This window comes from Cydia pomonella, chromosome 5 (assembly GCF_033807575.1).
Source record: "Cydia pomonella isolate Wapato2018A chromosome 5, ilCydPomo1, whole genome shotgun sequence".
Classification (NCBI taxonomy): Eukaryota; Metazoa; Arthropoda; class Insecta; order Lepidoptera; family Tortricidae; genus Cydia; species Cydia pomonella.
In genome coordinates this window covers 9,782,747-9,807,744 of record NC_084707.1, presented here as the reverse complement: position 1 = coordinate 9,807,744, position 24,998 = coordinate 9,782,747, and the positions used below count along the sequence as shown (strand labels likewise).

Genomic DNA, 24,998 nt, shown 5'->3' with positions numbered 1-24,998 from the left:
TCGCCTTTAAAAACTCCATAACAAGGCCTACCCCTGACGCAAGAGCAAACTTTGTATGGAACCTACTGAACCCAGTGGTAACAATTGAGAAAATAAGTCCCAGTTGTTTGTTACTTGATGGTAACTAGTGGATATATCCCAATAAAATAGTTTAGGTAATACATAAGTAATACGTTGAACAACATAAAGTTTGTGGAGCAATAATTCACGTACATATTATTTAAAAAAATGGGGACTGCATTATAGATCTTCAAGAGGCATGAAGGCTTAGACAATCTTAAAAATCTCTTAGGTACTATCACTTACACACTTACACTCATATTATTATTATTTTATTTACGCTCCAAATGGGCAAAATTGTTGATACCTTTATAACATGTTAATGCTTTTTACACAATTTTGACAATAAAATATTATGTTATCTTATCTTATCTAAAGATCCATTAATTTTGTAAGATGTACTCATCATACACACTAAGCCACGCACAGACTACAGCCAGACTTTACTAGGTCTAAGATTTATATAAGATTTTGTGATTCGAATTTGACTGGTATGGCGCAGTACGGCTCCGTACATTATGCGGTACTTTTGGTTGTAAGTCAATGACCACAAAACATGTAATCTCAGTAAAGCGCCTTCTGGTTCAAGTCTCAATTTAGGAAGCAAATTTTTTCTTAGATTTTACCTCTCTATTACAATCAATAACTACAATGTCAAAATAACAAATCAAAATACAATTTGATAAAGACTACTAGAAATTAAGCGAAATTTCGACCCGATGCAATCATCAGGCACCGATAACAATCCAGTTCAGAATATTAAGATAACACGCCCCGGTCGTGACGACCATGTAAAATGCATTGATAAACTTATCTGATAAATATAACAAAATACATATAGCTTACTAGCATCCAGCGATCATTTTAGGTAAATAAATTGCGAGATTTCAGGCTCAGCTCAGTTTAGCACTTAGCATAGAAATGTTCTAAATGAAATTACTGAGACGTGCTTTACGGCCTCTAACTAAAGTAACTCCGCTAAAGAAGCCCAACAGATGTAGATGTGCAATTTCGTCCGCTCCTTCAAAATTAAATTATGAATGAGAAAACTTTTTACTGACTCAAATCTGAAATATCAAGCGTATTATTAACTAGAAGAGAAGAGTTTCGAGATGAATTAATTGTAAACGTAATCCAACCTGTTCAAATATACATTTTTAAATTCTGTGGTTCACAGTTCACCCACCACAATAAAGACGAATCTTACGATTTGGGCTTCAGATCGTGATAAATAAATAGACATATCGTATCGACACCATACCCGTGTAAAGCTCCTTCATCAAGAGTATTAAAAAAAATGCCTGTTTAAAAAATATGTGCATCGAGCAAGCAGCAGGCAGGTCATTTTATTTGTGCAAAACAAATAAGTTTCTGAAATAAGTAAAAAAATGTATCGTTGCCGGCAAAAGGACCGACAAAACTGGTCCACATGTCTGAGGGCTGCAGAATGGAGCACAAAAAGGAAATAAACACACACCCTCTTTGAAGCGCATTAGAAAGGAAACCATAATACAAATAGAAGCCTTTTACCGCGCACCTTTGTTCACAAAAACACGCTTGTATGGCATTGCGTACGGGTTTACATACATGTGTTTAAAATTTCACATACCTATTGGGTATTAGGTGGACTATTTTATTTAAAGACGTATACACTAGACTTTTTTAAATTATATTATTTATTTTTAGTTTTGTTGTTCCGCCGCGTTTGTCTGTCTGTATATTCGCGATGACCTCAAAGACTTCTGAACGGATTTTCATGTGGTGTCCACCCATCTAAGTGATTCTCTCCTATAAGTGATTCTTGAGGAAGGTTTATATATAATTTGTTAAGGTTTACCCGTCAGCGGCGGGTCGCTACTGTCGCTAGTCGCTTTCTTGTATGACGGTAACGGAATGGAAGGAAAGAAATATGTATGGAAATTTGGGGACACCGTTTTTATGCTTTTAGGATCGAAAGAACTCCTGATTTTTAGTAGAAATAACATAAAAAAATCCCAAATTAGAAAAATAAGTGTGGTATACTAGTGTAAAACTTTTAAAAAAATGGGTATATTTATTAAATTTTTGATGTATGCTTTCCATTACGTATTATATGCATCAATATATTATATGCATTATGTATTATATGTCGTGTTCATTTCCTCTAAGGTTAACTGGAAGAGATCCCATACAGGGATAAGTTCGCCTTTGTTGTATTTAATTTACTCTGTAACTGTGTTTTTCGTGTTTTTATTTCTATGTACAATAGAGTATATACATACATACATATATATGATAATGAATAAAATATGTAAGTATATAATTGTCAGTTCTCTATCTATGGATATCCCCTTTATTACTAGTGTAGAGGTAGGGTTATTATGTTTTATGATACTTCATATGGTGGGTGAGTGTCAATCACTATATAGTTCTCACTGCGCTTTAATAAAATGAATCAATTCCTGTTTACATCTTTTGTCTAAAATTAGTCCTTAAGAGAAGGTTTTACATATACACAGCATATTCAAAGTGTGAAGTCACGTTTCAGCAATGTAAGTAGATGACTAAATAAATACCCATTTGGAGTAAAGTTAATAAAAGCTAAGTTGGAAATTAATAGAGCGCCTCAAATTATTCCGCACGACTGAAATTAAATATTGCTGGAGTCTTATGACGGCCCACGCTGGAGCTACAAGAGAAAATAATTTGTTTATTTGCGGGAGGGCTCAGGGAAATCTAATATCAAACGATGTTATGAAAAATAAGACGCCCATGTTGATAATAATATAATAAAACCAACAATAAAGGAGAACATTTTTACCCCTGTTCGCACTTTGTTTGGCGAAAAAATATAAATCGAGTTACCGTTTTATAAATAAAACCGGCCAAGTGCGAGTCGGCCATTATCTATAAAAATGGGCAAAATATTTATTTTATTCTGTTTTTTAGTATTTGTTGTTATAGCAGCACAGAAATACATCATCTGTGAAAATTTCGACTGTCTAATTATCACGGTTCATGAGATACAGCCTGGTGACAGACGGACGGACAGCGGAGTCTTAGTAATAGGGTTCCGTTTTACCCTTTAGGTTCCCTTAATAATAAACGTCGGTTCATTAGCTTCACATCAACACATATTTATGTCGACTTTTGAAATAAAAATTTACATCAGTTTTGGGTTGACATTATTGGAAGTTAAGTTTTTAGCAGAATAAACGTCAAACATCAACATTTATTGTCTAGGCCTATGTTTATCATAAGGTACATGACGTATTTAGGCATATACTCGTACCTCGATTGTCACTCATTTTATCAAGTTAAATCTGCGGCGGCAATATTGCCGCAACAGTAATGCTATGGAAGGTAGAGCAAGGAACAAAATTTCCATATACCAAAAAGTGTCTGACAAAAAACCATAAATAGGTGGCGCTACAATCACTGACATAGATATATAGACAAGCTATCGAGATCAAATTGTGTCCGCCATTTTCGGCGTTTGACGTTTGTCATTAAGCTAAAGAATAAGCGTGCTAGCCAGACGCGAAAATGTTATGACAACTGCTCATATACTGCCTACATACAGGATTGTTTTTTTAATGGCCTGCAATATTTTACGACGTGAATATATAGGTCATACTGAGCAACTTTTGTTATGGGACCAATCACGAAAACACAAAAAAATGGATTCTCCCATAGAAAATGTGAACAGCACCATCAGACCAGCCAAAATGTATCTATATGTATATTTTATCAATAAATTATAGTATCGTATCGTATGAAACAACCTTCACCTAAGCGCCTCGCAAGCACCTCGTCCTCTTAAAAAATAAAGACGTACCTTCTTTTGTCATTTTGAATGTAATAACCTTTTCTATAACTTTAAAATGTATATATAGCACATGTGAAAACGAGGGTTCGTTCGTAAAATATTATTTCTATACAATATTCTAGGTACATAATTGTAACACGGACGATATTAAAATGTTAAACGATTCATCACATTTTTTATTTAATTCTCAGTAAGAATTTTGCATAAATCACCCTTATTGCACCATAAATATATTATAAAATATAATATTATCACTAAAACTTTCAATAAATAACGAGAAAAATATATATTTCGTAACTTTTGTGCTATTAACCAACAACAACGTATACAACCATTTAGTAAGTACCAATGTGTCACGTCTGATAACATTAATCTATGCACCGAAGAAAATGGCATCCAGCCGCGAATGTTCTAAAGTGACGTGTCATAATAATCTAAATTATGGTAAATCAATGGTTATTTGATTGCTTACCGGTGAAATGTTATTCCATCGCTTTTATTATATTTTTTGTATTATTGTAACAACTTTTCAGTGTGCACGAAGGCATTTTTTTTTTAAATTTTAGATAGACTTGTGGCATCTCGCCAGCAGTCGGAGACGTACTAAACGCAGTGAAGTGCCGGGCACTTCATTGAGGTGTGGAAGCATTTTCTTCCAGTGGTCTTCTCTAGTACTACATAATACCTCAATGGCTACAATACCTAGAATACTTGAGAAAAAAATCTAATCATAGACAGCGCACTTCACTCCGTCAATAACGCCTAGGTTCTTAGCTACTCTAGCGCTACTCTGGAGAGATTTGGAACTATTATTTATAGCTGACATTTGGACACTTTTGCAACAATTCTGCCTAAGGAGTTTATGTTCCTTGCCTCTACCTTCCATAAGTAATGCTGCTGCAGTCGCCATCCGAATGTCACCTTAACATTCAATAAGAGTAAATCATAATGTAGCTTTCTATCGTGCATGGTTTTAATTGTTTTAAATTTAACTTCATGAAATATGAACCTCGAGAACGAAATAATTTATTTTTATTATAACGCTTAAAATTATATGATTGATTTAAAACGGAAATACTTAGGTAGCACGTGCGTATCCGGTCACGCACAGTTTTGGGCGCCATCGTTAGGCATTTTATAGCGAACTTAATATTTGCGTCAAATCAATTTCCATTGTGCGAGGTACGCTTCATTGTTGCGCACTGACGTAGTAATAGTATGAAAGGAACATATAAAAAATATTTTTACAGTACATATGGCGCTACTTTACCGCACTGGTGCGAAAATTAGCATATTACATTCGTGTGTCGAACATTTAAACGGCCATATGTACTGTAAAACGTTGTACGATACATGAGCGAATAGGTAATTCGCAACTCGTGTCGATTTAAAACACTCCCTTCGGTCGTGTTTTAATTTATCGCCACTCTTTTCGAATTTCCTTTTTTTCGCACTTGTATCGTAATGTACTATTACAGTACATATGGTGCTACTTTCCCGCACGCATGCGGGAATGAGCACTTTCCGTGCATATTTCGAAACTTTAAAGGGCCATATGTACTGTAAAACGTTGTACGATACACGTACGAATAGGTAATTCGCAACTCGTGTCGATTTAAAACACTCCCTTCGGTCGTGTTTTAATTTATCACCACTCGTTGCGAATTTCCTATTTTATGCACTTGTATCGTAAATAACTGTTTTCGGATTTTTTTTAAATCCAACTAAATGTATAATATGTATACGTAGAGCAACAAAAAAATAGTTGATCTCAATTATTGAAACGTGAGTTTCTCTTTTCTGCAGGTTCATTATAGCAATAGTAATAGTTCGATACACAAGTTGATGTTTTGAGACCAAAAACATTTCTGAGAACATCAATCTAAGTATTGAGTTACATAAATGAGAACACAAGGAAAGCTAATAAATTAAGAAACTTTCCTATACGATACAAACTCGGATCCCTTTGTTTGGCATAATTATCGAAAGTCATAATGTAATGATAGTCATATTATCATTAGTCATAACTCTGAAACCGTGATGAAAAAAATGACTCTCCCATAGAACATAGAAAATATCAACATCAGATTTTTCGTGACTTCAGGATTGGTCCCATAGTAAAAGGTGCTTAGTATTACCGATATATTAACATCGTAAAATATTGCAGGTTATTCTAATACATTCTGTATTAGTATTCAAACCTGCTTGGCCTCGAGAGCAAGGCCTAAACCTTAAACTATATCAAGGAACGCAAATGGGGGAAACGTCTTTCTTATAAATGTCAAATGTAGGTGCTTATTAGAATTATAAACTGACATCTTGTGACGTTCATGAGATTAAAGAAAAAAACCGGACAAGTGCGAGTCGGACTCGCCCACCGAGGGTTCCGTACTTTTTAGTATTTGTTGTTATAGCGGCAACAGAAATACATCATCTGTGAAAATTTCAACTGTCTAGGTATCACGGTTCATGAGATACAGCCTGGTGACAGACGGACGGACGGACGGACAGCGGAGTCTTAGTAATAGGGTCCCGTTTTACCCTGTGGGTACGGAACCCTAAAAAGATAAAGGTAGATAAAAGATATGCACCCGTGCATACATATAACACACAACAGGAGCAGGATTATCTTTGAAGAGTCTTCCGCTGTCTTCCAGACAACTTTTGGGCGACGAAATTAGAGAATAAATAAATAAAGATATTGAGAGATATAGAGTTAATTGTATACATACTTATTATGAATTACCTAATTTTACTTTTTTATGGTTCCTAGCCATGTCCGTCTGTCTATCTGTCTGTGTTATACTTTCGTCCCATGATTAACTTTATAAAGTTGTTAGGTGCTGTTTAAGTATATATGAAATTGAAATAATATTTAATTGTGATTCATATTCTGATCTCGATCAAACTGAGGGGAGACTTTTCAGTGACGTTTATGTTTTATATTAATAAAAGTATTGTAAAAGACTCAGACAATCCTGTAAGCGTCCTGAATAAATTTATTTTTCGTTCATTTCTTTCTTTCAAAAGTCACGTCAACACGTTGAATCACGGCAAGTGGTAAATAGCAAAAAAAAAACTTGTAACCTGTTACACAACATGTTAAGTATGGATATCTTTTACGTCTTAATTCTAGTGTAGATTCAGACAGTTCTAAATGTTCTAATACAGGCCTGTGACAAATATTTGTTGGGTATCCGTTTCCGGCATAGAAAACTTTAAGCTGAAGATTTAGACCCCGTGCCCGGAAATACGTTTTTGAGGACCATGTGAACTGGCTATACCTAAATACTTTTTTGAACCCTCTGGAAGAGCCACTTATACTGAGGAACTTCTTACACTTAGGCAAATATTGTCAAACAAGTTAATTAGGTACTTCTACGAAGATTTATCCACCCCTGAAATATAAGTTATTAAATTGAAGCGAAATCATATGTCTGAGAACTCAAGTATGTAACGCAAGGAAGTCTGAGAATTCAAGCATGTAACATAAGTTAACGAATTAATGATGTCTTCTGGCCAAAATTATCAATTGTCGTCATTGATAATTATCAAATTATAGTATGGACGCATCAATTGATATTAATATAAATATGGTTTGTAGTACTAACTAATATTAAACAATCTTTACGAGTACTTTTAAATATGATAGGTAAGCGAAATAATCTAATTTAAATCAAATTTAACAACTGTCACAGATGTATCTTTGCAAAAGCGAAAACAACTCAAATTAACTTCGTAATTGAGTTTCAGTTCAAAGACATTTTAAACAAACGCAATTATAATTTTCTCCGCCGATTATAATGTGTAGATACATACACCTAGATGTTTCGCCAGCGCCTCTCAATTAAGAAAATCACAACGAGAAACATCCCGCCATATATTAAAATAGTATTTTAATTGGTTTTATAATTTGGTAAACATATGATAAGGTATATCACCCATTTTTAGGGTTACATACACGAGCGTGCCAAGAGAACCTTGTTTTAAAGAAAGAAGCTCAAAACTACACCTCGTCTCTCTCCGTCAGTTCGATCTTTAGAAGGCTTATAGGACTATAGTAGGTATCTTGGTGATTGTAATAGATCGGCGGCAGAAATTTCGTTATAATATATACCTAGTGATTTACTGAAAAATAATAAATATTTAGGGTGGACGAAGAGTCGCCAGTAATATTTATTATATATTTTTTGTATGTCAAGGCGGGAACAGGGGCTCAACGCAAACAGGGGCTCAGACGCCCAAATATCGCTATACACTGTAGCACCCTTACGTCTTAAAATAACTATTGCTCGTCCATTTGAATTTGTTCGATTACTGAATGTTTCTGTTGTATTAGCAGGGAAGCAAATAGCATCTCTCATGTTTGAATTAGGTTGAGTGCGCCACTGTACCCGGCTATTTTTTTCCGAGTTATTAATTCCCTCCTTGACCCTAGCTAGAATTTTGAACGGATTATAAAACAAAAAGTACTGCACAACAACAAATAATAAAAACTGGTCAAACATGACGTTAGCGTTAGATAGACACTAAAGAAACAAAAAATGTGCTATGGTACTGCTTTTCAAACCCACTAAGCACGAGTTGGACTTATATTTGGCCCAAATATTTTAACATGTTAGAGTTCCATTAATTATTACTTCTACCAAGATTTAAAATAAACCAACCGAAGCAAATTATTTTCAAGTGTGTGAATTCAAGCAAATAACGCAATTAAAAGCCTGGATCATTAGTAATATAAACACATACTAACACAAAATATGAAATTGGTTATTTTTATTCAGTGCACCCAGGATCAGATGTTTATCGAGTTCTCTTTGAAAAAAAGTTAAAGGATGTACTTACCGATTATGAGGAATAATATAGAAAGCAACGTAACGTAAACAAGTTTGAAAAGTCAGACATCCCTATAGTATCCGGCAAGAATGTTACTTATGCCCGAACGATTACAAAATAAATCATCCCTGAAATATCAGTACGTATGCATTGCATTTGCAAGTCTGCGAGAACCGAAGCATGAAACTAATGAATAACGATGTCTGGCCGCTAACAATTGAATGACTATACATATTTTTAAATAGATATTAAGGTCTTCATTATCAAATTTATTGGATCTAAAAATATATTTAATTCCACCTAAAACAAGTAACATGTTTGAGACAAGCTTTTTACCGCCTTATTGACCAGTTAATTATCTAGGTAATTTAATCTCCATGAGGTCGCAATATTGTATAGTAATAATAATAACTGAGATTCTAGGACCGCCTTCGATGACACTGAGATTGCAGGTGAAACAAGACAATGAGGCCAATTCGAACTTACATTTTCGTGTCTAAATGATGTCATTCCCGCGTGCATTTCGGTCGTACAGTCAGCATCAATAGTAGCGGATGAAACAACGCGCCAAAAGTATCTGATATTACGGATAACTTTTCCAAATATAAATAAATCTCTAAAATTTACGTTCAAAAGTACATCTTTTACAGTCTTAATTGTTCTACATATAGAACCATCTCTTTTTGTTAAGCTGTTACAAGATGGTAGATACTTTTGACACCTTGTTTGATCCGCTACTTTTGATGCTGACTGTATATGTATTGGCGCGAGCGATAACAAAGTAAAATCATTTAGATGTGAAAATCTAAGTTTGAATTGGCCTCGTGAGCTTGTAAAGCATCCGATATTAATATTGATGTCACTATTCTCGAGCATACTTCTACAAAAGCCTATCCAAGCATTCATAGATATTTGTTAATATTATTTGATTTGGTATTTGCTATACAAGTTACAGAAACATATCGAAACATCTGTAATATGTAGTTCGTAGTTGTATGTCTCGCTGAACTGAATTAGTTAATGGTAAGTACCTATATTTTGTTGATGAATGGGAGTTGTTTGTGAAGTTTGGAACCACATCACGTGGCCCTTATTGATTTTGCAAGGTACCTATTGATACGATCGTTCCTAATAGTCTCAACAATAGAGATGGTTTCTGTATGATTAAATTGTGATACTTATTAATATTCCAGCTTTAAGCAAAAACATTTGGGGACCTTCAAATTTTTAAGATAATGTTAGTCACCAAATTTCTAACCACTGTCACGCTTCTATTTTTGCCTTTTATAAAATAAAATAAAAAGTTGAGTGTTATTGCAAGTCTTTCTAGCTGTAGATTATAATTTTCTTAAGAAAAATTAAAAACAAAATTTGGCCCCATACAAAAAGCTCCACTCCGTCACATTTTTTTGAGACAAAAAAACAAGACAAAGAAAAGAATTTTGAGCCACCTATACCGAACAACCGACATATTTAAATAAAATAAAAGTAACTCTGTCTGTTACCTCTTCCTCTTCACTCTTAAACGGCTGAAGCGTTTTAGGAGAAATTTAGTATGGAGATAGTTTGAGGCCCGGGAAAGGACATAGGATATTTTTTGTCGATCATATACCACGCGTATAATGATGCAGGCAGGAGCTAGTTCAATGTATTCATGTTACTAGACTAGAAGTTTTAGGTTACGGTCCATTTGCATCCTACTGCACAAGCTACAGACCCAATACCAATAATGAGTGAAAGTTGTTATTAAAATAAAAGCTAAATCGAAAATTGGTCGGATGCGACCAGTCATCAGACCCTGTACCCTGGGATTAACCTGCCATGGGTTAAAATTGAAAAATGCACTGCAAGTCGTAACTTAAAATATTACTGTAGCTACCTTGTAAGTTGTGTATCTGTTTCACTTAGCCAGAAACAGCCGACCGGTAGTTAAGATAATTTTCGAAATAAACCGGCGCCAACTTTTTGTATAAGACAAATTATGAGACGCAATAAAGTTACATTCCATTCCACATGCCTATAGTCCAAACAAATTAAATCATAATCCTTGCTAAAATTGAAGTAAATTTGCAAATATCTAAGCCAATAGGTATGTAATATATTCAGATATTTTGAACGAAATATCCAAACATATTATTTTTTTTGTTGGGAAACTGTCAAATGCAAACCACCTAGGTATTTAGAAGCAATGAGGCAGCGTATCAGGGCCTGGGCATATTTGTGTAATTGTAATGAACAGGAATAATGATTATTCAAATATATTGATGTGTTCATTTAGGTATTTTCCGTATCTAAGTAGGTACTGAAGGTAGTCCATATTCAATTATTCAGCACACCTAGTTTGTATGGATTGTAGTGGTCCATAGTATATTGTGAAACTTGTTTGTCACCGCTTAAGAACCTACTCATTTAATATTCCTATATATTATATATATACCTAAGTCTGTTTAGTGGATCTGTGTACTTAGGTCTTGGTCGCTCGATGACGCTAGGCGCTGCGTTGAGTGTCACATAGTGTGGAAAATTTCTTTTTAACAATACAGCACCTCTTCTTTAAAAACCGACGCTACATAAGTACGGCGTCCAGTAAAAATCAATTACCAAGGCTTTAAGTTATTCCAGAACATTAAAGTGTGCGCGACGGCAATGACGTCCAGGCGTAAAATGCTAAAGGGTAATAAAATTACATTGCATGTCGAGCGAGCAGTCCACCGTCGGGATGTGGTGAGTGTTCTGCATCGACGGCGACGGCATCTGCAGCGGCTGCAGCATGGAGACGGGCGCGGGCGCCGCCTGTTGCGGCTGCTGCTGCGGCGGCGCCGGCCGCACCCAGTTGTTCATCAGTGCCGTCACCGACATCGTCGGCTTGTCTTTCTTCGCAACACTTGACATGACCACCCACTAACATAATCGCATCACTATCACTTCACTGCACTTCGACAACGTTCAAGCTAATTTAATTTGCACGTCGAAACGGCCTCTCGCGAGCTATAAAGAGAATTATGACGTTTGTTCTTCACAATACGGTGCGAAAGCGAACATAGATATGGGACGGCGCATCACGGAGCTCGGGGACAAAGCAAAAGTCGGTGTGACATTGTGATAGCGATTGTTATTGTGCAAGCGATAAAAATCACAGTGCAAGCGTCAACAATAGGTACTCCGCGCTCGCGGCGGCAATGCTTAACTAGTGACTAAGTAATGCGCGCTAAAATCAACGAGCGAAAAATTGACAAAAAATGTACCCGTCAACTTCCGCGCGGTTACGGCGTGAAGGTCTCACCGCCTCAAGGTCCGCATACAATCATACGTGGATAAAACTGATTTAATGTCGGAAAACGAGTTGTATAATAAAATTTTTTACTATTAACCTGCAAATGATATCAAATTAAGTAAGTTAGAGGGTTTAAAATAATTTATTTGAATAGGAATCATCTGAATAATTGTAGTTGTTAGCCGTTGGCCTTCATGATCGCGGCTGCGTGTTTCTGTAATTAAGTTTTACGTCACTCATGGACCGAGCTCCCTGCGTTAGCCTCTATCATACAAAAATTTGCGCTATGTCACTCAGCACATAGCATCCGATTCACGATTTATACCGGTCACCTATTTGTTGAAAAACTAGCCTTTACGATATCAAATACCTTATTCTATTCGTCAATGCTATTTATTAACGACGCGTTCTGGTATGCCTGAAAAATATGAAAAACGTTTAAAATAGTCAGTAGGTATATTGATTTGCCCACCTTTTCCTCGGTTAAAGACACTGACATAATATACATGGTTAAAAAAGAAAGACTAATGACTAAAAAAATATTTTAGTTTAGAACAGATTTAGATTAGAATTTGTAGAAAGAGCATTTCTAAATAGCAAACACGTTATAAAAGTATTATTACATATTATTGGCCTCCTATGTTATGTATCATCTTCTCGAAGCAGGGTATTTTTTTGTCTACCTCGCGCGATTTTATCAAACAAGACATCATTCAACGTTTACACATTTATGGACTTTAGAGAGTCTCCCCACATGGTTCTACAGAGTTTGGCTTTGTCCGCCTCAACATATGTGTGTCCTTGGGTAACGCGCATATCCGAATCCACGTGCCTACACAATTTTTTCTTGTTGTGTATAAATCCATCTGGCATCCGGCGACGAAAAAAGGGAGGGTAGAGTCCGTAAACTATTTACTCCGAAGAAGATTCATGAAATGAATAAAATAGGCAAAATTGTTTCTCGCAAACAACAATCATAACGATGGCGATAAAATCTGAGTTAGGCACTTTATAGTAGAGTCATTTCTACAAATACAGACCGTGTCCAAGATTATTTTCCATTGTGTACTCAAATCGAAGTTTAGATTTTTGACTTGAATTAGGTTTAACAGGATAACAAATAAATGCGGGTGAATCCAATACAAACATTCAAAGACGCCACTACTACGTGGGCTTTGAGAGAAATTACACGATATACGATATGTAGGCAAGTAACATCTATATCTATCGGTTTTTTAGGGTTCCGTAGTCAACTAGGCTTTGCTGACAGAAGGATAACATAAAAACATAAAAATATTTTTTTAGAGTGCCTGCCATCCAAAGTGTATTTGTTGGAAAATAAAATTCTCTTGAACCCAATGGTGTGGGGTATCGTTGGATAGGTCATTCAAAACGAATAAGGGTCTTTAACACCCATTTTTTCATAAAGTGACTATTTTCGGGAAAAAATCGCTCCAAAGGCATAAAAATGTGTCCATTGGGCCCCGTCTGCTCCTCTCTAACTTTTAAACAGCAACAACAGTAAAAAATATATTTTGTTTTATGATTTTTTTCGTAAAAAAAGCCTGATAAATACTTTAAATGAAAACTATAGGGGACATGATCGGTCCAGCCGTATTTGAGTTATTGTAAAAAGTCTTCCCTTCTACATACCATTTTACATTCGTAGAAACCTCACAAAAGTATGGGCCAACTCGGAGAACTTCCCTTAGTAAAAATACGTACAAAGCGTCAGTGTCATCCACGTGTCAAATCTAACACACCTTTAATAACATGACATTACGAGTCAAGGCACGCGTATTTGTGAATGACACAATGTATAATTATTAACAGGGGCTCCGTTTAGCTTATTCTGACATAATAGTAACTACGGAATCCTAAACGGAGCCCGACATGCTCTTGGCCGATGTTATTATTTAATAAATAGGTTACTTCGATTCGGTTAGTTAGGTTATTCTATTAAAGTAAAACAATACACTTAATAACATACCATGAGCCTATTCTTCTCAATCACATTCGACAATAAGACGACATAATCTGTAGCAGCCAGTTATGACAAAAGCGTTAATGGATCATGAAAAATACCCTCATTTATCGCGCCTACTCCGATCATTACTCAGACTTAATTCAATAGGATCCACCCGAGCGCAAATCCATATCCTTTTCATGGTGATATTGATACGCGGCGTGGAATACATTAACCCAACGTGTCAATCAAGCTAGGTATCCTTGACGATCCCTATGAAATTGATAGCCACGATGAGAGAAAATACCTTTAAGAGAAAAAGTGGGCGGACACGTGTGTAAAATGCCTATATACATCATACATTGTATAACTTGTATAAGTTATGTAAGTGTTAAGAACTCCATCAAATCAATAGCTCCGGTAAAAGAAAACACGCCTTTAATGCGACGAAAGCTTCAGTTAATCGCTAAACCATCACGTCCACACGCTCGAAACAAAATGAATAAATATTGAGCTGTTGCCCATTATGATACAGCTTGTATTGATGTGCCACACAAAGGAAATCGCCGCGGTAATGACTAAGCATCCACCAACACTAACAGCTAGTAACAAAGAAACGATTCCATGGAAATATTGCGAAATAGATACAATAAGGATTCACATTATCGATAAAAACAGTAAGTAGACAGTAGATGACAAGAACAGATACCAATTTACAATCTTGCGCAAATAGAAAGATGTTGCTGAAACTAGATATGGAGCGTGCAACAAGCGTAGAGCAATTTGAAGCGTGATCGAGGAATGTTTCCACTTTCCTACACTTTCGTTAGTGCGCGCAAAGTGCATACGTGCATGTGCAGACACGCCTGCCGCCGCACTCCGGTGCACGGCGTGCAGCGATCGATTCGATCCATGCCGACCTTGATTTGACGCGCGCCCGCCAGCCACAATTAACATTGACAATTTCGACGCGAGCGCACCGCCTTATCAGCCTTTTTATTTTACACACGTATACTTTCCTTTTCACTTTCAATGTATCATGACATCATAGTACTTATTCAATGGTGAATTTGTTCGATGCTTGAAAGAGCGTGCCAAAGAAGTGTTTATGCATACATAAATATGTACTAAAATTAGTGTGCTCTCAAATATTTATACACTGGAGTTAATGTTTTTCAGGCCATAAAAAGAGTAGGACTTATATAATGCCCGAGGTTGCGGGACATGTTTTACGGGGGTAATGAGGTGTTACGTCGAATGTGAGCGTGGCACGCAGCAACAAAGTCGAACGGTCGTCCTAGACTTGACCTGAAGAGATAGATAGTCGGTGATCGGCGCAGCGGGTGTGCGCGGGTGCGGTGAGTCAGCCGCGGGGGCGGGCCGTGCACTCGCCGCGAGATATGGGTAAACGGAACGCAGAGAAGCGCGCGGCCAGAGGGGCCCGCGACCTTGGCGATTCACTGACGACTACAGGTGTTTTTTATTTGCACTTTGTTAGTAAGGGACCACGGAGCCTCGGCTGTTGGGAGACGCCGGACTCGGTAACCGGGGCGGCGTTTGTAGCCGGAACTATAACGACTTCTATCCCGATGAGGAGATACGATAAATACCGCAGGAACTACAGGCTATCGACTAGAACGCGACATATTTGTCAATTTTTGTGACGCAGGTATTACCTTAGGAAATTACGACGCTGTATAACGATTATAGACCCGCCAAATTAAAACAACGATCTATTGTTTGCACGAGATCGGCATCTCGATCTTCTTGTGCGTCTCCCAAACTGTACCCCACTATTAGCAATGCAAAATATCGATGGGCCCCAAGTCCCATTCCAAATACATAAGTAGAGTTAATAAATACAACATCTTACGCGACAGTCTTCAGCGGCTCTGGCTCTTAAGGTCAGATGATTCAACGGAAACGGAGCCACGTCGTTTTGTCGCCTAAATAATGTATAGTTTTAAGTTTATAAAATGTATAATGTATGTTAGTAAGGTATTTGTAATATGGGCCGTGCTGCCTGATCTAAATTTTAAATAAATAAGGAGGATATTTTAATTTGTTTTGCAACCTATTTTTCGCTGGGCAGTTATGTAATGTCGATCGTAGCGCGGCGGAAGACCTTGGCCATGACCAAGCCGGCAAGCAATACCGCGGCGTGACGACTCACGCTATGACTACGAACAAGTTCACGGATTGCCAGATTCCGAGAACAACTTAGTATAAACTAAAACGCAATAGAGATACAAATCTTGTTAATGTTAATCGTGCATACACAAGACTAACCAAAAAGCATAATATTTCAAATATTTTAGTTTAAAGAAAGATAATGATTGCCTTATCAACACCCTGCTATCGCCAGTAAGTTTAACAAGTGCACATGTAAAGAGCAAATTAAGAAGAAACGACTAGCTTGTTACACGAAATTAAGTAACTTATTAGTATTCTAAAAGTGAGTTCTCGTGAGGGCGGTAATGAATTCTAATAAAGTAGAAGGCCTTGACAATGATACAATCGTCTTGAACAACTGCTCTATAAAAATTAAACCGAGCGACGCTAACGCGAACATTACAATTTATTTTAAGATCGCCTTTTTATTTGCAGCTAAAACAAGTTTAGTTTCGGGTCCAGATTTATGATCTTGACAAGAAAATTGCATATTTATTTTTATTATACCCATTGCAAATCTTTTAGAAACAAAACCTGTTAAAATTTGAAACAGTTTATTGGCTTTTATTAGATGAAAACGATTGAATGCTGCCAGATAATAAAAAGTGAAAAACAGGCACTTCGACTTGCAAAAATATTGAATACAAGTGGCTGATAAAATAACCAAATCGATCAAGATTAAACCGCACAGGTATAACATTTTACCTTTTCAAGTACGATACGAGCAGATACAGTTTGAAGAAAACTTATTAGGACTTTGTTCACAGTGACACACTCTTCACACACATTGTTTGTTTGTAGACATTTAAGGTACTAGGCCAAGTTTGGTACCGTTTTCATATAAATCGAGGATGCCGAATTTATTTATGGTATGATATTTACACGATTCCGAAGTAAAAACATATAATATATGAAAAAAAACCTCTTCACGCTAAAATCGCTGAACCAATTTAATTAAAATTTGGTATAGAGATAGTGTGAGTCCCAGGGAAGAACATGGGATCGTTTTCCGGCATCAAAAATCTGGGTGGCTCCACTTCTTAAATACATGTCAGGAACACAAAGATTAACTCTGTCAAAGGAAATGTTTTGTGCAGACAACGCCGTATTTGACCTTTTCATGCTTCCTGCAACCACCACTAATAGAAATTTAACAAATTGGCTTTTAACAATCATGCTATGTTGTAGGTATTAATTTACATAGTTGAGAGGAGAACAGAAAGAAGAAACAGGATTAAGTAAAAATTTACAACGAGATCGGAATTAAAAAGTGAAATTTCAGAATCACAACTGAAATGGAAGTACAACTATAATCTCTGTCTGTCTGTTAATGGCTTTTTACGATTAAGGACCAGTTCCCATCAACGACAGTCGGCAAAGAACTATGAAAACTCCCATACAAAAAAAATTGCAAACTTTTTAACGGTTACAATTTGGTGCAACCAATCCTGAACTATGAATAATTGAGCAGATTTTGATGAACTTAAGCCCTAGGGATAGACATAAGTTTGATTTGTGATTGTGATAGACAGTATTATATATCAAACTGTGCTCTCGGCTCCGCCCGCGGAAATTCAACTTTACTGCCTATCCCTGGAAGGAAAAATAATAACCACTAGGCAGAGCCGCAAGCGCAAGCACAGTAAGCTATAATAAGCCAAGCTAATAAATACAGTGAAACCTGGATTTATATCTCAAGGGACCATCAATTTTGTATCAATTAACCAGGTTTTCCATTTACCCAGTACCAATTAACGGGGTTCAAAAAATCGTTGTTTCATTTAATGGGTTGGGTTCATTAACAGAGGTTACGTTGCGGTCTGACATATTTCTTTTATGGAGGAGCAAATAACTATTGAAAAAAAATCGCATGAATTGTGGAAGAAAGTTTTATGGGGTTGTAAAAAGTATGTATGTATTTGATCTTATCAAAACTATTTTACTTAATACCCAATTAATAAAATGTATTTTGGTTTCTGGTATTAATTAAAGATTTGGACAGTTTTAAAACAAAGTTTTCATTATATATAGGAAAAAAAGGTCTACTACTACAGCAGCACACAAAATCTATGACCATATCGTAACGGCTCTGGATGATAGGAATAAGGTGGCGCGTATTATGTGTGATTTATCAAAAGCTTTCGACGTTATTAACCATAAATTAATACTGAACAAATTATGTAACTACGGCGTAACAGATGTAGCTTACCGATTGTTTAAATCGTTTTTATCGGACCGTAGGCAAGTGGTAAAGCTGTCTATCGGTGGTAGCGGCACACTTGCATCCGACACTGGATACATAAATTTGGGCGTTCCTCAAGGTTCGGCACTGGGAAATACCGTATTTTTGACATTTGTCAATGACCTTTCATCTGCTATTACAACAGGATTGCCAGTGCTGTTCGCGGACGACACTACCGTAATAGTTAGCGCGCAAACCTACGAACAGCTAGGTGAAAAAATTAATGACACTTGCAGGCAGCTGCAGCGGTGGTTTACAACTAATGGCCTATTGCTGAATGTTAGCAAGTCCAACGTTATGGTTATTTCAGGACGACAAGTCTCACTACCACCATGTATATCTGACGTCCCGATGCCGCTATGTACAGAGTGCAGGTTTCTTGGTTTTATGATAGATGCTAACCTGAACTGGAAGTGCCATGTCGACAAATTATGTGATAAGCTGAGTAGTGTCGTATACGTACTACAAAAATTGAAACCCCTCATATCACAAATTGCTCTAAAATCGGTTTACTTTGCCATGTTTCACTCTCAAATGTCTAATGGTTCAATAATGTGGAGGAACTCGACGGATGCGAATCGAGTGTTAATCCTACAAAAGCGTGCCCTGCGCGCCATGGCTGGCGTTAAAACAAGACATTCATGTAGGGGTATTTTCGTAAACTACCGAATAATGACACACTACTCACTATATATGTACGAAGTTTTAATGTTTGTGAGGAACAACTTGCCATCGTTTTCGAAAGTAAACGTCTCTGGCAAGGTGATTCGCACAACAGGACGACTTAGAACCGTCCCGCGTCGCATGGCACTTGCAGGGAAAAACCCGCGTGGCATCGGTCCAACGAGCGACTACCCCAAGACTTAAAAGACGAGCCCTCTAATGAAAAAATTAAGAGCCGTTTGAGAAACTTTTTATTGGATAACCCATTGTATTCTATAAAAGAGTTTTATGACATTACCAATTAGATTTATTTAAATAGTAAGCATATTGTCGACATATGTATTTTAAGATTTACTATAATTTACTTCTTTGTTAGCTTAATAACGACCCTAATGGTGACATTATTTTTTATGCTGACATTATTTCTGTAACTGTTACTATTTATTTTCTATCTTAATGACGACCCGTTCTTGGTGAATTTATTTATACAATTGAAATTTAAAAACTTTAGTAATTTTAAATGAATTATTAATTGTCACATGTTTTTCCTATGTATATAAAGTAAGACAAACCGACAATCACAATATAAATTCCTAAGAATTTACCACGCGTAGTTTTAAGTGAAATTGTATATTGTGAGATAAATAAATCATATCATAACATTGCTTTAAAAATATGTTTACTGCTTGCTACTTTAATCCAATTATAGAGGTAATAAGTAAGACTTGTCTCAATAATAGAGGTAATAAGAAAAGCTAAAATAAGGGAACTTCTTAGCACTTTTTGTTCAATTACAGAGGCAAAATTAAGAAAATCACTTAAATCTAAATAGCATTTGGAAGCGGTTCCATAATTTCAATTATAGAGGCGTTTTGCTTTAAGGGACTGGGACCGGACCTTTGATTGCAATTATTTCAAATTACGTAGTCCATGTGAATACTTAATATAGGGCTTGAAGTTTTCTCCGAGTCAAACAGATAGATATAATTGCTTTTAAATTAATAATATTAGTAAATATAATAAGTAATGAAGTATGGACAGCCCGTTTCGCTACCATATTTTAATTTTGGGTTTGTGACACGAGTGACATGGTACCTTGGGGCCCGTCAGACTTTTTTGGCACGATTTTGGTTGTCTATTACATCACTCTGACGTCAAGCTATCGAAACGAGTAATCTTCGAACGATCCTCAGAACGTCTAGTGCACGAATGGTAATTCAACGCGGCTAGAACGATAGAGCCGAGATAAATGCAGTCAAAACATTAGTGTCAACACACTTGCAACCTTGCAGTGTTCTCTACGACTGATGACTGATAAAGTATAGGTGTTTCTGATAAAATTTACAACGAAAATGTTTTGTAGATATTGTAGCAGTTTTATGAGGACTAATTTTACGATGACGTTGATAAACGAGCATAGCTATCAATTTGATATGATATTGTAATATGAAACGGGGTTTAATAAACCCCTTTGTAGGCTTGTCTTAATTGATAAAGCCGTCAATTACTTGTTGATCTTATTGGCACATCGCAGATGGTAATCGATGGTAAGATATTAAGTTTTCTTTTTTTACTATAATTTTTTAACCATTACGAAAGTGAACTATTTTGTTTGTTCTTTGAAACGGAGGCCTAAAAGGAGGTCAAATAAACAATAAGATTTAAACAAAAATATGAGCAATATTGGAAACTATATATTAGTTAAGTTAGCTAAAAGCTACTTTAGTAAAATAATATACCTACCTAAGCTAGAAATAAAACTACAAAGGATGTCCTGTCCTTCAAAGGCCACATAACATGTTTTTAGCCAAAATGTTAAATGACATTTAGAAGTAAGTTTAAATAGGTATTTGAGTTTCTACGTTATTATTACTGTTGCAATACTAAATAGGTATGTAACTGGTATTTAGAATTAACACAATATGCGCATCGTTCCAACGTAACAAACAAAGTATTAATAACAAGTTTACACTCTTAACTCAGCTTCACAACATCACAACTTTTGCTCCCTAGGGTCTAAACGTTCGCTGCATTGTCAAAAATGAGTATGCGACTAAACCGCATATCAAAACAAGATTTGATAAGGACATGGTCTTGGACGCTAATTTCTTAATCTGACAGGACCAAGACAATTCGTCGGCCGCCGTGATGCATCACATCCACCGCTAGCGCTAGGGGCCGCAGTGACGTCAGGAGGGCCGAGTTGTTACCATCAAATTTACGGGGTATGAATTAGGTTGGCGTTGAATGCCGGTTGCGGATCGTGCATCGATTTTATAGTGCGTCGGTCGCGGCGGCAGGACGCGCGGCCGGTGCGGGCGGCGTCGCTGTTCTGACTGTCGTGCCGTGCCGGTGCCGACCGCGTCCCCGCTCGAGCCCCGCGCCGCCGCCGTTTGTTTTGCTGTATTTTCGTTGTTAATCATTCTCCTTGACCTTGTGCGACGTCGAGTGGTCCACTGCACACGACTGCGCACCCCTCGCCCGCGCGCGATCACTTGCAGCGCAACACACGTGCTCGTCCTTTGACTGCATCCTTCGGTATAATTTGATGGAATCAGTGGAATCACGTCACGGCTCATCATTATATGATAATAACTATACCGATGAAACTAAGCGTAGAATACCCGAGTCCAGGTAAGGTGCAGGGGCCGAATTTTGAATTCCGAGCGCCAATTTCGTTACTTGAAAATATGTGGAAAACGGTGAATTGATACTTTTGAGCTACCTACCTACCTACGAGCAATAGAACTTGGGAATCTAGTGGTAATGGCCACTCGTTTTCAATTCTATTAGTAGCATTTAAATGCCTAGTAATAGAGATATATTGAAGCATAGAGAAATAAGTAAGCATAGAGTGCTCATTCCATACATCAGTTTTGTTACCAAAAGTACCAAAACGCTTTTTATTTTCGTAGTCGACATTAGATGTTGCACCGAGAACAATCATATGGCAAGATTGGCAAGCCTTAACCTTAAGAGCTCACGGGGTTCATGAATGCTATGTTCGACTTATAAAAGATATGTATTCGGATGTACAAACACAGGTTAGGAGCCCAGCGGGCTTTTCGGAGAGCTCTAATATAAAAGTAGGTGTACACCAAGGTAGTGCACTAAGCCCATTACTCTTCAATGTAGTGATGAATTATCTGACTGCAAAAATACAAAAACCCACACCGTGGAACCTCTTGTATGCCGATGACGTAGTCCTAATATCGAAAGACCCACACGAACTTCAAGAACACCTCGAGCAACGGAGAGTCACTAGAAACCAACGGATTGCGCATCAGTAGAACAAAAACCGAATATATGATCTGCAATTTTAACCCAAATAGTTCCATCAACGCTACTATTAAGCTCGATGGCATAAACCTCCCGCAAATAAAAACTTTCAAATACCTGGGCTCGGTTATCTCTGAAAATGGGACAATTGAAGCGGACATCATACACAGGACGACATCTGGATGGAGCAAGTGGCGTACGCTAACCGGAGTTGTATGCGATACCAAAATGCCTATTAAGACCAAAGGAAAAATTTATAAAACTGCTGTGAGGCCAGCTTTACTCTATGGATGTGAAATCTGGCCGAAAACCAAGGCTCACCAGCAGAAGCTACATACAACGGATATGCGTATGCTGCGGTGGTCGGGCGGGGTTACCCTTAGAGACAAAGTGCGCAACGAGCATATAAGGGGGAGTTTCAAAGTGGCTCCCATAACCCATAAAATTTCTGAGGCTATAGACTAAGATGGTACGGCCACGTAATGAGAAGACCAGACGATCACGTGGTTAAAAAGTGCCTTTCCATTGCTACAAAAAAGAGGGGAAGTGAAAGGCCCCAAACAACTTGGATGACGAATGTCCGAAAGGATATGAAGATGTTGGGACTCCGCGAACAAGACACCCAAGAAAGGAGCAAATGGCGTCGCATGATTGAGAAAGCCGACCCCGCGTAACGGGAAAAAGGCGAGGTAGAAGAAGAAGAAGACATTAGATGTTACGTTGCAACGAACGAAAAGTGTAATGCTCAACAATTTTCAGCTAATATTATAACCGGAACTCAAATTTCAACTCCTGCTTGTAATACCTATTAGTTTTAAATTGTTGAGCAATACAATTTTCGTCAGTCGCGACACTTGACAAAGGATAAGTTCGCCTTTGTACATTGCCAACATTATTATTTTTTCCTTTTATTGTCTCCTGCCTGTCCCTTATGTACAATAAAGTGTTACAATACTTGAGACATCTAGTGTCAAGCAGCGGTACTGATAATTCCGCTACTTGATGCTAAATGTTGACTACGAAAATAATAAGCGTTTTGGTAACAAAACTGATGTACGGAGTGAGCACTCTATGTAATTATTTCTCTATGATTTAAGCGAGCCACACGAAATAGAGCGCTCGAAATTCCAGAATCGCCCCCTCGGTCTATTTGACGGAGTCTCTAAAAGTCTAAATCAAAATGCTTGTTACAATTTAGGGTGCTAGAAAGTATGATGATGATATATTATATTTTTTTTACTTTTTTAGGTACAGTCAGTGGCAGGCACCTACGTAATTTGGTCGGGTTATTTGTTACCCACCATTAACCATGCTAAATTCATGGTGGGAAATATGAAAAGTGATACTGTGACAAGGACAAAGAATAATAACGCTTTCTCTGCTACTGCTACTGAAAGTTCTATAAGAGCATCTCGTACGGTCATCTCCCGCTCCCCCATTTCATCTTACGAAGAGCAAAATATTCTGTACACAACTTTACCTACTCAACCAAAAGTGGAAAGAGGAGCTAGTGTAGATCGTATTCGTTAGGTATTTCTGCAGTGACTGATCTATGTCGTACGGTAGTATAAGTATGTATATAGGTTAAATAATATATAGGTATGTGACCCCTTAAAATATAAAACAACTCTATGCTATACTATACACTATACTACTATACTATATGCTATACACTGCGTTGCTGATCGCAACTTAATTTGATTACTTAATACAAATTTTATTTATTGGTACAATTGGCTTGGGAGTTATTTTAATATTCAACTTTTAATTTAATATTAAAAGAATGGGTCAAGCCCCAATTAAATACATACTGAATCTGAACCATATCGGAACAGCTAAAGTTTCATGAATACTCACAACCTCGAACAAGCCACATGACCTTTAAAATAAAAAACCGTATGTGTGAGTCTACATACTTACATAGTATGTCACTACATTGTAGACAAATACGGAAGTAAACAGTTAAGGCCTCGTAGATTCGTGGTCTTTTCCCACTCTCACTGAGCGGAATCGTGAACGAAACGGATGTGCGTGCTCGGGACCGGGAATTTTAAATTTGTTGTAAGTTTTAAAAAATAAAAAGTAATCGCCGAGTTCCCTCAAAATAAAATTGCGCATTTTTAAAGCAATTTTCATTTTTTAATTTTTGTTCATCACCTACAAAATTAATTGTATAAACAAAATTTTAAAGTTTTTAATTTTTTAAAGTTCGTTTTAGACCTTGTTCGTGATTCTTCTCTCATTGCTGCCAACTTAGCTTGGTCTGACTTTACATCTGTTCAACTCTAATAAGAGTGCGCGACGTTAGTTTAATATAATTCTTCCGGAATCTGTCCTAGATAGGTATTTATCAAAAAGGTCCCCACTACAGCTCAATCAAAATTTATAATAAAATACTCAACCATTTAAAAACAATAGAAATACCTAGTCTTTTTGCAAATTCTCTGAAATTGTTTTTACTGAGAAATGTTATTACACAGTATCTAACCAATACTAACCTAGTTATAATTTAAGAACGAATTTTATTGTATATTATAGATTTGTAAAATACCTATAGTTTGTATATAATGTTTGTATTAATAATTTGCTAGGCCCTTGCCAGGGTCCATGAGATACTTTGATACTCTATTTTTACGAACTGTATGAAGACTATGGTTGCAATAAACAAATATTATAAATGTAAATAAACAATGGTACT

At 36.8% G+C, this 24,998-nt stretch overlaps 1 protein-coding gene across 6 annotated transcripts in view; it reads right to left on the bottom strand.

Annotated features, from left to right (window-relative positions):
* The window catches only part of LOC133517691 (protein ultraspiracle homolog), a 58,147-nt gene that overhangs the window by 30,337 nt on the left and 2,812 nt on the right, over positions 1 to 24,998 (bottom strand). For 2 of the 6 annotated variants that reach the window (XM_061851053.1, XM_061851057.1), the window contains exons 1-2: positions 21,232 to 21,559; positions 11,392 to 11,692 (exon numbers count right to left, since the gene is read on the bottom strand). The exons of 1 other annotated variant lie outside the window; for it this stretch is intronic. In XM_061851053.1, coding sequence (XP_061707037.1) covers positions 11,392 to 11,596 — 205 coding nt within the window. In that variant the 5' untranslated portion in view covers positions 11,597 to 11,692; positions 21,232 to 21,559. Of the gene's footprint in view, positions 1 to 11,391; positions 11,693 to 14,653; positions 14,679 to 21,231; positions 21,560 to 24,998 lie in introns of those variants that run through there. 3 more of the 6 variants (XM_061851056.1, XM_061851054.1, XM_061851055.1) reach the window with 3 other exon arrangements.